This window comes from Trematomus bernacchii, unplaced genomic scaffold (assembly GCF_902827165.1).
Source record: "Trematomus bernacchii unplaced genomic scaffold, fTreBer1.1, whole genome shotgun sequence".
Lineage (NCBI taxonomy): Eukaryota > Metazoa > Chordata > Actinopteri > Perciformes > Nototheniidae > Trematomus > Trematomus bernacchii.
This window is the reverse complement of record NW_022987727.1, coordinates 12,944,585-12,960,024: the sequence shown is the minus strand read 5'-3', so window position 1 is coordinate 12,960,024 and position 15,440 is coordinate 12,944,585. Positions and strand designations below refer to the sequence as shown.

Below are 15,440 nucleotides of genomic sequence, written 5' to 3'. Positions count from 1 at the left end.
TAAATACAAGTGTTTCCCTAACAACATTTCTCTCTTTTTTTTTTCAAGAAGCTCAAGGTTGTATCCGGTATTATTTCCCACTTTCACTTTGTCCCATTTTACCCTTTCAGAATGCTTTTCGCAAGCAAAGAGATTATCATCGAGTTACAAAACTGGCAGATGTAAAACGGCTTTTCCAATCTTCCTGAACTGCACAAAAGTAATTCCACGCTTGAAAGAAGGTAACACTCATGTTGGCGGCCTTGCACATACAGTACAGTAGTTTCATAAATACTGCTTTAAGTACTAAGATACATAAGGGGAACCCCTTTCTGTGCAGCTATGAAAAGAATATGTCATTCATCGGTCTGTACAGCACTTCTGGAGAGCAGTAAAGCAACAGAAAACTGCTTTTAAAAACAATTTGAAAGGACTTTAAAGTAGAAAAAAAAAAGAATGGATATTTCTTTATTTAACCGAATACATAAATGACAAAATACCCTAACACTGTCTTTGTGTATGGTTGGTTGAAAAAGTTTTTAAGAAAATTACTGAACATGCACTCACTTTATTTCATATTATACAGTCATATATACAGAGTGGATTAGAGGCTTGTAGTGGAGAGGATTGAGGCTTTTTAAATGATTGATGAGCATTTTAAATAAGGGAACTAAGCTTGGATAGGAATATAGCAACACTCTTCCCAAAAAGATAATTTGGTTTCATTGATTTCTAGACAAGAAGGAGTATATTCAGAGGCACACCAAGTCAGATTTTTAAGTTTAGTAGCACAGATTTTGATCTTTTCATGGCTTTCCAAACTGTTAATCTTCCCTATGATTGATTTCTCTCAGCCTGAATAGCCATGAATGGATTTAACCTGCGGAGGCGGTGAACAAAAATCACATTTTCTGTTGGGCTGCAGATTAATGATCTCAAAAGAAGAATATACAGCCTGTGCTTTGTTAGAAATCCCACACTTTCCACACCGCCACTGTATTCACTCCAAGGCAAATGAATTGAGGCTGTATCTGTCCTTGATGAGCACTGCAGCTCTGGGACCTTGATGAGTTTCTGCTGAAGAAAGCATGTTTCTTTCCCCTGCGAGTAAACACAGAATACATTGCTGAAGAATCAGCTGCATACAGATTCGTGATCGTTGTTTAAAACATAAAAAAGATGCAGATGAATGTAAAAACGCTAAGGAATCAGACTCGGAAAAAGATATCCAGGGAAGAATTACTGGCGCTTTAGCTTCATTCAGTGCACTCTTAGAAGAAAAGGAACATTTTTCTTTTACTGGGCATAGACCCAGTTGCAAAAAGTTTAAATCCTTTTTTTCTGAGGGTGTATTAAACGAAAGAGTAAGGCAGTGGAAGAAGAATGAGCCTGAAAGCAGGGTTGTGTCATTTACAGTATCTTAAGAGTCGAGTTATAGTAAGTCTTTTTGTTTTTAAATAAGAGCTGAGGCCAGAAACAATGGAGCTGCTTAGATCTACCCATCAGCCCCTCTTTGCTGAACGTCGTGAAGCAGACAGTCCCATGCACAGCAAGAAAAAGCTACGTTCCCCAGCACAGTTTACAGCACCGTGCCCTGAATAAGCCATTTCTAGGCATTCTGGATTTGTGCACACGCTCGCACTGTGTGGGAAGAATAGCTTTTTATGCGGTGACACACATCATGTAATGCAATCCTTGTGTAATCTATCACTCAGGTGTAATAATGTCTACAGCTTGCAGCTTGGCTCGTTGGAGCAGTCATTGTGGTTCCTGTCCACGTCCCTCTTCCTCAGCTCCCTGCCCGCCTTGTGCTGCTGGCTGCTGCCGCTGTGGCTGTGGCCGTGGGGGGGGGCCGCCGCCGCCGATGGCCGCCTGCCGTGCTCCTGGTGGTTCCCGTGGCTCTGGTGATGGACGTGCTCTTTGGCACCGCCGTGGGACTCGTCCTCGAATGCGGCCCCTCCCTTGGTGTCGTCCAGGGCTTCGAAGTTGTCGCTGTTGGTTCCCTCTCTGACGGCGCTCTCTGGCACCACCTGCAGGCGGGCTCTGACGCGGTGGTGGCGCGAGCCCACGTCGTCACTGAAGTCGATGACGCGGCACTCGTAGGTGCCCTCGTCCGACGTCTTGATCCGGGAGAGCCGCAGTTTATGGGAGATGTTGCTTCCTACAACCTTAACAACCTGGTAGAGATAAACAGATGAAAATAAATAAATAATTTGATTACACCGGGAAATAAACCTACTTAATACAAGCTTGAAGAACTTTTGGTGGCCACATATTTGGCAATTACAGGATAATGTCAAAAATATCATTCAAAAAGTAAAGGGATAGCATGTGGAAAAAAGTAATAAAAAAGTAATATGTCGTAAAATGTGAAAAACATCCATAGTTGCGTATGTCGGAAATACTATAAAAATGTCATAGCGTAGTGTGTTGAAGGAAGGTCATGAACAAATTGATACAAAAAATAATAGAAAAGTCATATAACATGTCCTAAAATAATAGAAAAGTCATATTATTGTAAATGACAGTATACAGTATATTTTAGACATACTATGTCTTTTCTTTGTATATTTTCCACATAATTTTTTTGCACATTTTTGACATACTATACTACATAGTTTCATAATATATTTTCGACATACCAAACAATGTGGTCTTTTTGTATATTTCTGACATAATATAATATGTCGTTAGAAAAAATATCACTCGGACCGGCTTGAGCTTCAATATCAGGATACATGTATTTATCATCCTCTCAAGAATGGAAGTAGTGATCACATACAGAGCATATGGGACAACTAATTCCTGAACAGTGTCCTTCACATGCTTACAAGAGAGTGTTACAATCACAAGATGGAGGCATACCGGTTCAAAGCAGTATACAATGTTCAGTTCAGATTAGCTACAGTAAGACCCACGTCTATCTCCATGGAGGCTGAATCATCATGTTAATCACATAGCTATAATATGCCTAAAACAGTGTGTCCTGATCAGTGGCGTCGCCTGGCCTGGGCTTTAGCATGACAATTCTCCCTCAATAATATAATACATTAACCATGCTTTACCTCAACCTCATCATGACACTATGAGGACGGCAGGATTGTAATTTCCCGTGTTCAGTGAATGCAACAGAGGCAAGACACCAGACCAATCAGAGAGTTGCATCATGGAAATACAGTACAAGTACTTCTGGGTCTCTGTGTTTCATTCAAGCTCGGCTCTGTGTATTGTGTGGCAATAGCGCATTTAGTGTGATTGAGCGAGAGAGAGAGCGCACCGGTGCCAGCAGGGACCATGGGGCACCAGGGGCACCAGGGGAAGGGACCGTGTTGTTAGTATCTGGTTAGCTAGCTGCACTAACGGAGGAGCTGTTTCCACAACAAGCTGAAGGAGAGTCCTCTCCAGTCAGACTGAGAGACTCAGGTGAGCTAAAGGACTGTTTAGATAGTTAACTTAAGTCTAAGTTATCTCAGTGGGTCTCAAACGGTTTGGTCACAAATTATGTAAAAGATTATTTCCGAGGCACATCTTCACACGATCATTATAGTTATAAAAAAAATAAGAGAATAAATGAAAAACAGTTATGAAATACTATATGACAGTAAAACAAGAATACAGTTTAAAAGGGGAGTGATTAGTAAAATATCCATAAAGAAAAAGTAAATCTGTTTACAGTTCTGTTTCATATGGGTGTTGAGAGATGTATCCATAGATCTCTTAATGTTGCTCTCAAAGTGCACCAGATTGATGCATTTAACTTCAATATTTAAAAAAAAGTCTTCCCGGGGGAGCATGCCCCCGGACCCCCTTAGAGGAGGTGAGGACCCCCCTAGAGGATGTTAGGTCCGCCCACTTTACCTCTGCTTACACCTATATGCTGTGAGCTGATTATCGAGCCTTCATTGTAACAGTTGCAGGTACACTGTGTATTTGCGTGGGGAGTGTTGCAGTAGAAAATTCCACTGTCGCCCGGTACCTTAATGGGAAACCCTACATGTTTGAGCACCCTCTATGAAACGTCAAGCTACCCCACAGCACCCCCAAAAGAAAATCTCTGGCGCCGCCGCTAAGCCTCGAATGTTTCCAGGTCCAGGAAACGGCCCTGGTCCTGATGCTCTTCCAGAGGCCTGTACTAAGAAGCCGGATTTTCGCTTAGCGAGCTAACTTCAGGGAAAACTCGTTTTTGAAATATATTTTCGTCATACAATACTACGTAGTTTTTTGCATATTTTCGACATACTATACTATGCCGTTTAAAAAATATTTTTTACATAATATACTACCTCGTTTTTTTGCGTATTTGACATACTTTACTATGTTGTTTTCTTATATATCTTTGACATACTATATGTCGTTTTTTTTATAGATTTTCGACATACATATTTTCAACATACGATACTACGTATTTTTTTTTTAAATATTTTCGACATATACAGTATGTCAGTTTTTTTGTATATTTTATAAATAACTAGGTAACTATAGAATAAATAGGGTAAGAGAACATCGTATACTTTATCTTTTAGTTGTTTTAATATGTTCATTTAGGCAGACTTAGTAAAACACAATATATCTCTGAACTCTATGGATGCCTATCATAAATAATGCATATTTTGGAAGACAGATACATGCAGTGATAGAGAGGTACAAAGAATATGAGAGCTTCAGCAAAGATGTATTGAAGCCTGGATTCACTCTAGAGCAACTCTCAGCAAATTACTCCTACACACACACAAACACACACACTCAGACAAAGCTGCTGCTTAAAAAATATATTTGTGGCTTTTAAAGTAGAAGTAAAAGCTTTGCAAGTACAAAGATAAGCACTGTTGAGATGATGAGAGTCTGGGGACATCGTGGCATGTGACGCACTGAGATATAAATACAACTTTGTTTATCATCCACCTTCCTCTTTGTGACGGTAGCATGCAGTATGTGTGTTTGCTGCTCCCTGCATGTGTGTGTGTGACAATTAGCTTAATGCTGTTTGGTAGCACTATTCATCAGGCATGTTTTCATACTGCTGCACGAATGTGGGCCAACATTCATTATACACATAAACATCATAATGATTTTCAAACTGTACAGCCTGCAGTGTCACACACACACACACACACACACACACACACACACACACACACACACACACACACACACACACACACACACACACACACACACACACACACACACACACACACACACACACACACACACACACACACACACACACACACACACACACACACACACACCACAGCTGGTGCTTTCATTATAGCGTATCAGCAGCATCTAGCCTCATGGGAGGAAGAAGAGAGGCTTCATGTTTTCTGTGTGCTTTTGTTTCCTCACAACCCATCTTTGCGCATGTGATATTTTTAACTTAACACAGCATTTTATTTTTACTTTGACATACATAACTGCTTTGTAGCAATTTAAAGGGGCCCTATTATCAGGGCTGCACATAACTGGTGCGCAGGTGCGCATGCACACCCCCCGCCAAAAAAAGAGCACCGGATCATTTAACTGGTAAGATAGCAGGGTTCCCCACACATAGACTTTACAAAGTATAATTCGCGAGCCATTTAGGTTTCATTTTTTGTATCCGTCCACGAGCACGACGGCATCTGCGATCCCTCGCTCTACCCCTCGCTATCGTGTGAAGGGTCTGCTTTATGCGCTCCGCACAGTAACCCCGCTGCGAGGCTCCGGCGAACAGTTCATGAGCGTGCTCACTAGCGCACTGTTGGGCCTGGCTGCTTGTTGTGGGAAAACTGTGTGCCTAGACACCGGAGAAGATATAAAAAGTTCTGCTGACTTCCCACACTGTCCCCCTCATTGTTTATTATTCAGATTGGGTGTGTACTCATAAAGATACAGGAAGTGTTTATGAGAATCCAAAGATGATGCACTGCAGGTGGTGCTCCCTTAAGGAGGACCCTCCCCCCCCACGTCAGCGCTGCCGGCTCTTCGGCTGACACAGTGATTCTACATCCCATAAAGGACGGAGCGTCGACGGCAGCTGAAACTCAGATGTGTGTGTGTGTGTGTGTAACACAGCATACGTACAACATCTGCTGATCATTCAGAGCAAGATGTTTTCATGTATAAAGGAGTTGTGGCTAATTTCATAATATCACACCCAGGATAAACATAAGGCTTCTCTCAGAGAGGTTTAACAGATTACTTACACTTATTTTTGTAGCATCCTTTGGCATCTCCTCATCAGGAGCCACCTAAAAGAAGAAAATGTGATAGTGTTAAAAACATACAATGGGAATATATGAATCCAAAATTCAACAGAAAAAAAGATCCCATTAATCCATGCAAGAAATGTACTACAGTACATAATCATGTGTTGGTTTAATTGAGCTAGGATTTCCTCAAATGTTGGTTTTTAAAGCATTATGCTTTAATCAGGAATGCTGTTTACCCTTTCTATTTTATAGCTGCATTGATCATTTTGTTTTTAATTTAAACATTGATCAAATTGTTTGTGTTACTGTAGCTTTGTCAACAATCTTGCAGCTTATTTTTCTCTCTTTCTTGATGACTGAAAAAGCTTCAAAAGAGTTAATACTGGACCTGTGTTTGTCTGAGAAGTCTAAATCACATGTGTCAAACTCAAGGCCCGGGGGCCAAATCAGGCCCTTGGTGGATTTAATTTCGGCCCGCAGGATAATTTCTAATTACTATTAGATCTGGCCCTCCGGTATATTGCACGCACACCTTCACTCAATCCTGAGGATTTCCTCAGCTCAGAGCCTGACCCCAAACATTGATGACCTTGCACCCAAGATGAGATGCCAAGTATCTGCTTGAACTAGCATCACAGAGCAGCTAACTGAGTTTACATGGATGTTTCCTTCTGTACTTTTCCTCTCACGACAACAGGGCATGTTTGGTTTGTTCTTTGAGGGAAATAGTTTTTTTGAAGATGTTGTTGGCCTGTGGAAAAATGTAATCATAAGAAATGACTCTGGAAAAGCTGCAGATCGAGCCATAAGAAATGAATGCAACTGATTATTTAATGTTTCATGTTGTTTTTATAGGCAATCATTTAAGCTTTGTTAGTTCCAGGTTTAATATGTGCAATAAGTTCATTTCAATACGTTTTGCAATAAACATTGAACCAGTCCGGCCCTCGACGAGAACCGATTATTTTATTTTGGCCCACTGTGTATTTGAGTTTGACACCCCTGATCTAAATGAATGCTAATGTCTCTTTATGTTGCTAACACAAAGCAAAACACATTTTTACTTGGGGAAATGGTCATTGTTGCTGGACTGTCTCCCTGTATTGATTATTCTCTACCCCCTAATGGCCACCCATGTAATAATTGTAATAATAATAACATAATTCAGCTTCAAAAGGACAAATAAAAGCTTTAATTTAAAATCACAGTACATAACGTGTTGTACAAAGAGAGACCTTGGGAAGGATCATTTTATTTCAACTTGGATCTTATTTTTGTACATTTCAATTGGTACAAAGGGTACGAAACATAATCGTTTAAACAATCATCAACAGTTGAATAATCTAAACTACATATTGGGAAATGAAAACAACAGTGGGCACAATGAGCTCTGGTAACAAGAATTCATTGCACAGAAAGACGGTCTGATCCAAAACTGCAGTGCGTCTTTAAACTGTGAGGGATATTTACTACTGTTTGAGTAACAATTTTGACTTTAAGCTTCATTTTCTTGAGTTGTTGATTGTTTAACTGCTTGTGTTTCTTTCCCTGTCAGACATCTTCTTTAAGCAATGTTGCCGTGTTCACCTTTAGATTATATAACTAACTTTATTGATCCAATTTTGGAATTTTTGTTACAGCAGCATTTAAAAAAGACATTGCTAATGAATTAAAAAACAAACAAGCAGCCTTATTATAACTCTATAATAGACTAACCTATTACTTTTAAATAAAAGATGAACACATTATAAAATGTGCAAAGAAGTTGCAGTTTAAAAAAAAACACCAGGTAATGAGTGAATATTTACACATGTCAATCATATCCCAAAAGAAAATGAGCATTAGAAGGCATTCAGATTTCCTGTGATGGTCATACCTCATTGGTTGTCCAGGGCTGTCTGTCCGTCCAGTCCGCATGGTTCCTGATGTACCACCACTGGATCTCCAGAGAGTAGGAGGGGGTCCCGGCCCCTCTGAAGGAGCAGGCCATCTCCACGTCCTGACCGCTCTGAGCCATCATATCATGAGGCACCTCCGTGAACATGGCTGCACAGAGACAGACACAGAGACAGTCACAGAGACAGTCAACAGGTGTCAGTGTGAGAACACATATTAAAGCAGCCCTAACACTGATCTCAAACATGGGAAAAGGTGACACCTTCCACGAGTTCCTGTGATGTTGAGATTGATTAAAAGGGGAGGTGGGGTGTGTGAGTGTGTGTGAAAGGGTGAGGGAGGAGTAGATCACTTATGTTAATTACAAGTTGTTTCTAATTTTGGTGAAGGCTTTATGAAGTGTCTTTTGAGTAAAGATCCTAAATCTAGTATTTTAACTTATAAAAAGCAACAAAGGCTGTCTGCATCAGCATTCAGGAAGATCCATTTTCACTGTGAACTGATTACAAAGAGGGTAAATAGGTACATTTCCATAAGGCTTGATCTGGAATGTTGGGAAGATATATAAAGTCAAAGAAGACTTCAATTACAGGTTTATACAGGATTACGTATTATATTAGTGTTAGTTTGGAAGTGTAGAAAACGTGGAAAATGTCAGATTGTCGACGACACTGGGAGAGCGCAGATGCTGCATTCAAAGGCTTCTTAGATAAGTCGAATATGTGACACCACCATTTTGTCACCACATGAATTGCATCACGAAGGTTGGATCTTACAATGTTAACGAAAATGAAACCTAATCTGTGCATCTGCCCCGTGATTTGGATCCCCACGGAAAGTAATGGTTTCTTCCTTGGCCCATGCTACACCTTTCCACAAAGTTTCATGACAATAAGGCCATTCTTTCTTCTGTAATCTAGAGGGGACAGAAAAACAGACCAAGCCAAAACACAACATCCTTGGCAGAGGTAACCATGTCAACTACTCCAAAGGCATGTACCATTTATGGCAGTGTTGTTGCAGCTGATAACAAATTGCCAGCACTATCTGTTCCTACAGTGGTGAACTCGTCCGGCATCTCCCCCTCCTGTGCAACTTTTTATTCACCACACCTAAAGCGAACTTAGAACATTTGTCATGGGTAATTTGTGCTGTTACACTGAAGTAGTTATGGTTCTTACTGATGTCCAGAAGTCTCCAGTCAGTGCATTACATGTCTCTTGTGCCAATTTCTCTGCTTCACTACCATACATTTAATGGTGGAAATCTGTGCTGGCATTACGGGAGGAAGTTAGGATCAAACTTGTTAACAGGATTCAATACTTTCTTTTTTTTTTTTTACACATCAATGTTTACTGATTTATCGCAACGATTAACGTATTAACTTTAACAGCCCTACTAAGGAATGATCCTACAGGAGAATCTTAACAAAACCCAACTTGCTTGGAGATGGACGTCTCTTCTACTTTACTAAGCCTTCTGCCACTGTGAGGACATAAAATGGGTGGATCGTTAGAAATGACAGGTTTCCATTAATTATAGTATGACAAGAAAAGTGTACTCTACACTAACATTTCCTCCCGCAAAGAAATGACAGGCGATGCCAGCATCAGGAAGAAAGACTGTTTGAAAGGGGCAGGGTTTGACACGACACCTCTGCTACAAAAACATAGCAACAAAAGGCCAATAGCAAAGCCTTGAAAACACTTAAAAAGACAGCATTTCAAAAACAAGCCCATCATGACCTCAATAGAACTCTGGTGAGGAAACCATGAAGTGAAGTCGTTTTAGCTTTAGTGACACCACGCAAACATTAAAGCTAAATATACACTTACTGTTGAGCCCTGCATGCTGCTACTTTGACTGAATGCTCATAAGCAACTTAAAGCATATAGGGATAGTGCTCCTGCTTATCATTGTTTACAGAGACCTGTTGACTCTTCTTGTGTTAATCACAAAGCTGTCACTTAGGCCCCGCTCACACGGGACCGTTTGCGTTTATGCACAGTATGCGTATTCAAAAAAGTCTTCCGTTCACATGCATTTGTTTCATTTAACGTGTCTGTTCAAACGAGGCCGCTGGAAACGCTGTAGTACATATGCCGGGACTGTAAGTGGCGCTGTAACTTCCACCAAAATACACCAAAAGCCGCGAAGAAGAGCAGCCCGAGCAGCCCCGCTGCAATGTTGCCATGGCTACCCTTCTGTTTATGCCCCGCGGTGTATTTAGCAACATGTAGTTCATGTAATTCTCCATGTCCACTTGTTGCTGATGGTTGTGGTAGAGGAGCTGTAGATTTTGCACTAATATCTGTAGCATGGTCAGTAGCAGTAGCACTAGCAGTAGTTACTGACAGGAGGAAGTGTGTGGCGATTGCTGGTATTCAGCGGGATATAGTCATTTCCTCAGCATATGGATAAATGCAACGGGGAAGTTAACTGAAAGAAACCGAATCTGTGGATATTGCATCGACCGAACAAGAAGCACGTCTCTGTGGAGAGGACGGCTCAGAAAGAGAGATATTCTCTACAAACACCGGGTGAGATCCTCCTTTGTCAATATAATGGATCAATGCATGAAATCTGACTCTGTTTATTTTGTTTAAGGAGTATATTGGGCGTTAACAATTCTGGTTTGCCTTTTATAATATTATTTCATTCAAGAACCCCTTGTGCGTTTAATTAACACAGCCATGCTACAGCAGTGAGCAGGAGAGGTGGGGAGAGGTGGGGCTATCGTTATTTTTTCAGGAAATATTCGTATAGAGGCGATTACACGGACTCGGTTGACCCCCCAGAGCGTTTAGTTTGCAAATCTATCCACCTTGGGACCCGTTATCGTTTGTGGAGTCAGTTTCTATCGGCCTCGTGTAAATAATAGGGCTATACGCACGCGAAACTATGCAGATACAAGCAGTTTTCTCCTCGTGTAAACGGCGCCTTAGTGAGCACCAATGTCACTTTTTAATGGCATTTGTCAATGATTCAATTTGTATTCTATTCTTATTTTAGTGTATGTAACTCCTATTAACTATTTCTTCTTTTATATACTTAAGCAATAGCTCACGACAGGCCGTGGTATATGGTCGGGCCGAACAACGGCCCTTAGTTGTGATATAATGACCATATATCACGTAGCTCTGCATGTCGTCGTTTAGGTGCTTTTTTTTCTGGAGATAGGCACTGCTCAATCCACTCCTCCATAGTAAGACCACCCCGGAGGTCGAAGTTAACCTTAAATGTTTCCATCTTAAGCTTAGTTAGTTAGTTAGTTAGTTAGTTTCGTAACGGACGTAATGTAACAGCTGTAACGGTTGTAGCTTTTTCTCAGACGCGGAGGGATACATGACTTGTGAAAAGTAACTACAATTCTACCCGTGATATACGCTCATTATATCACGGCTAAGAACCAATCAGATTGCTTGATTTGACTTATCCGTTTTATAAATATTTGTATATCTCTCAATAAGCTTCTGCAACGACTGGATTAACTTTCAAGGGAAAGATGAATGTGAATCTTGTTTTATAAAGATTACTAAGGTACACAATGTGTCAGTTGTTCATCTCTTGTGGAAGTGAACGGTCACACCTTGTGCTGTAAACTCATGTCTCATAAAAAACAACCCTAGGGTTAGGGATCCCGCTCTTTTTTTCTGTGCTGGCAAGGTACAGGCAGTGGGAGAGTGATCAAATGTGAATAAGGCTCCAGCTGAATGGTGAATGTCAGTTATCGTTGACAGTTTTGTCCAAACGGTCTTACAGTTCCATGGGTTGTAAAGAAATCCCTAAAATTGGCAACTCATAAATCACTGATCAGTGAGCTCTCAAACCACAGAGTCAAGTTCAACAGTCAAACTCAAAGAGAGGATTCTCTTTTTAGTGGAGCTTGGCAGGTCATTATTTTTATACTAAAATACTTATTTTTAAGAATGGATTTTCTTTTCATCAAGACTATGTTACTTGTAAAAAGATAGTGGGAATTTCCGGAATAGGAGTGGCACAGTGAGCTCTTTAGTTCCTTAGACATTTGATTCTTTACCTTAGAGAGCATAGTTTGCCGACATGAGTCTTGCTTAAAGAAATCTTCACAGGCACATTTACTGATTGTTTAAGCCTTTCAGCACATCTTACACTCTTTTTGCCATATAGAGTTACAGAAGAAAATGGTTTCACTTGATGGATTTTGCTATTATGTGTACAGCATGTACTACACAAACAACATCAGAGTACAGTGCAAGTTATTGCAAAGCACAATGTTAACTGTACTTTGAGTTCATCAGGATGATTCTTTTTGCAGACTCATCCCATTTTTGATTGGAAGAATTCAGGCCAAACTATGACATTTGCATTTGGTTAATTTAGTTCTAAGCTAAAATTCGGCTACACTAATGTGTGATTCTAGTCCTTGGAGAATAATAAAATGTTTCCAGCTGTTAACTTGCATTCTGCTGTTCCATTTTGTTCAGCATTTCTGCTTCAAATAAAAAGTATTCTTCTTTTCTCTCGTCTTTTTTTCCCTCATTTTGTGTTGAGGTAATACAAAATAACGGATACAGGTACATTTAAGGTAAATATATCCAACCCTGGGTATAGTAGAAGAAGCCTTGATTTACAAGAAGCACTACGGTTTATTTAAAATAATTATTCAAATATAGTGAAAATCAAATTGCCTTAAGGCAGGACTGAAACTCTTTTATACAAGGTGGATGCAATCAATAGTTTTTGAATGAAAGGCATTGACTAGCTCCAGAAATCACTTTATACAATTAATTGGAACTCCACTTTCAACTCCACTGGGACTGTTTCGTCATGTGGGAATTCCCGTGAAACTACTTTGGTAGATCAGATGTGTTTTTTAAATTGGGGAAATCCTGGGTCTCAGATTGATTCCAGAGCAAGATTATCAACACGTGATTTATGTAAAATTATCTATTTAACACCACTGAAGTGTATCCTCTGTTCTGAGTGTTTTCCTGACAGAAAAGTGACACTTCACAGGAGTCAGTGTGTTTGTAATGAATCAATTTATGACATTTTTAACATTTGCAGTCAATAAAAACGAGTCCAACCTGCACCAACTAAGTACGGTTCATGGATTCTCCTCCACTCTTCAAGCACTGAGGCGGCGCTATGGATCTGTCTTGTATTACGAGAGCAAGTACAAGCCTCAAGTCATCCATCCCTCTTGTACATTGATCAAATCTGCTTGTATTTTTCATTTGTGAAACCCGAAGCGCACAAGGTATCGATGTGGCATTACACGGCCAGAGCCAGCAACAATGCCCACGGCTCTTTGCTTGTTGATAATATTCAAAGCTGGGACATAAAACAAACTGCTGTGTATGAGAAAGAGCCTCTGAAGTTGCTCTCAGCAATGATAATCTGTCTTTCCCCACTTAGCTGTGAAGCGCAAAACACCAAATCCAACCATTTGGAGAATACAGATACGTGTGATAGCCATCACTAGTCCATTATAATGTAACACTGAGCAATTTACAAAATCCACACAGTAATTGCTCATTTGATCATGTGATATGTTGTTTCCAACCTTTCTCTCTAAAACATCTTCCTTTCAGCACATATCTGATGCTTAAAAAATATATTTTAGTGAACAAATAAAAATAAAACCACTTTAAATGTAATCTTCTCCAGCTCTGCAAATCTCTATATTCCAGTGATTCTGGGGTGGCTATCTAATGCTGTATCTCTCAGTAATAGTCATCTCTAAGATCCACACTGTCATTGTTGAGGCCATAAAAGGCTGCGATGAGTTGGGTCTGCTCACCCTGAAGCATTATCATTATCTCCAAGATAAACATTGAAAGGCTCCTAGGCGATCGCTGCAAATCAGTGCTTGAGAGCTACAGTACGGCATACATCCGTGAAAACCCATTTACTGCGGGAGGAAGGGGAGAATGGCGGAGAAATGACGATGAGTGTTCAGGAGATTCTGTGTGTTTTTGCGCGATGAGCATAAAAATAAATCCTCACCAGAGATTGAATGAATGAGTGGGTTGGCGTTTATGAGAGGGAGCCTCTGTGTTTGTGAGAGACTAATATATCGCAAGGATAAAGGGACAAATTAATATGAGCCTGTGCGTGTGACAGAAAGAGAGAGGCAGAAGAAGAGGAGGAAGATGAAGGACAATGTGTGAGGTAGCAGATAGCTGTGGGCGGGTGCTGTGGGGGGGCCCTTGTGATTGTTTATTTCTTTGACAAATGGAATGTGGTAATTACAGCCGTGATAAAAGGATGCGCAGGAGATTATTTCTTTCTGTCTTTCTCCCTAGGCCTCCAACTTACTCCATCTATTAGCTCGTTTACAATGGGTGTAATATCAGTGTGAATTGGTTGTAACATGAGTATAATATGGTTGTAATATACACGTTACATGGGTGTAATATGGGTGTTCAATGTTTTATTATGGGTGGAATAAAGGTGTAATATATGTGCAATATGGGTGTAAAATGTGTGTAATATTGGTGTAACATACTGTAGATGTTATATAGTTATAACATTGGTGTGACAGGGTTGTGATATGGGTGTAACATTGGTGTAACATTGGAGAACATAGTTAGTTATAGGGTTGTAATACAGTTGTAATATAGGTTTAACATGAATGTAACCTGGGTGTAAGATGGTCTTAATATAGGTGTAATATAGATGTACCATGGGTGTAATAAGGTTGTGACATGTATGTAACATGGGTGTAATATAGGCGTAACATGGGTGAAATGTGAGTGTAATATAGGTTCAATAATATAGAAAAAGTATACCCTAAGTGGGCAATATATCTCGGTGATACAGAGTGTATGTCAGAAAAACAATCATGACATTTTGTCATTTTAGCCTTGACATGTAAAAAAAATAGCAATTAATTAATTTTCCAGTATATTTTCACGTGCTTGCCCATTAAGGCTTAGTGTGTTTATCTACCAATCAGAGGGTCTGTGGTTTGATTCAAACCTATAGTCAACATGTCAAAGCGTCCTCAACGTGTAATCACACACTCCAAAATGACAATGATTTAAAAAGAAAAAAGGATACTCTTGTACATGAAGGACGATACGTTTCAATAAAAAATCCCAGGAGTTACTCCAAAAGTAGTGCTCTGTATACTGAACATAATGCACACAAGTTTAGTTTAATGAATATGGGCCATATTTGTGGCAACAGACAGGCAAATCAATAAACTATGGACTGAATATTTTGTCTTGTCAAACTGTGAGGTAACTAATAACTTTAAAGCTCCACTAATCAATATTTGTATAGCAACACTCAATGAAATTATTCTAAGAAGGGGTTGGTCGTAGTGATGAGCCCACACAGAATAAACCCCTGACTCTGCAGCTTCACAGAGCTTATTAGGGT

The 15,440-nt window shown here is 40.0% G+C and overlaps 1 protein-coding gene across 1 annotated transcript in view; it reads right to left on the bottom strand.

The window, feature by feature from the left end:
- Positions 1 to 531: 531 nt before the first annotated feature.
- The window catches only part of LOC117494013 (V-set and transmembrane domain-containing protein 2-like protein), a 58,657-nt gene continuing 43,748 nt past the window's right edge, over positions 532 to 15,440 (bottom strand). The window contains exons 2-4 of the mRNA XM_034144635.1: positions 8,050 to 8,219; positions 6,168 to 6,212; positions 532 to 2,156 (exon numbers count right to left, since the gene is read on the bottom strand). Of these exons, the coding sequence (XP_034000526.1) occupies positions 1,707 to 2,156; positions 6,168 to 6,212; positions 8,050 to 8,219 (665 nt within the window). The 3' untranslated portion in view covers positions 532 to 1,706. The remainder of the gene's footprint in view (positions 2,157 to 6,167; positions 6,213 to 8,049; positions 8,220 to 15,440) is intronic.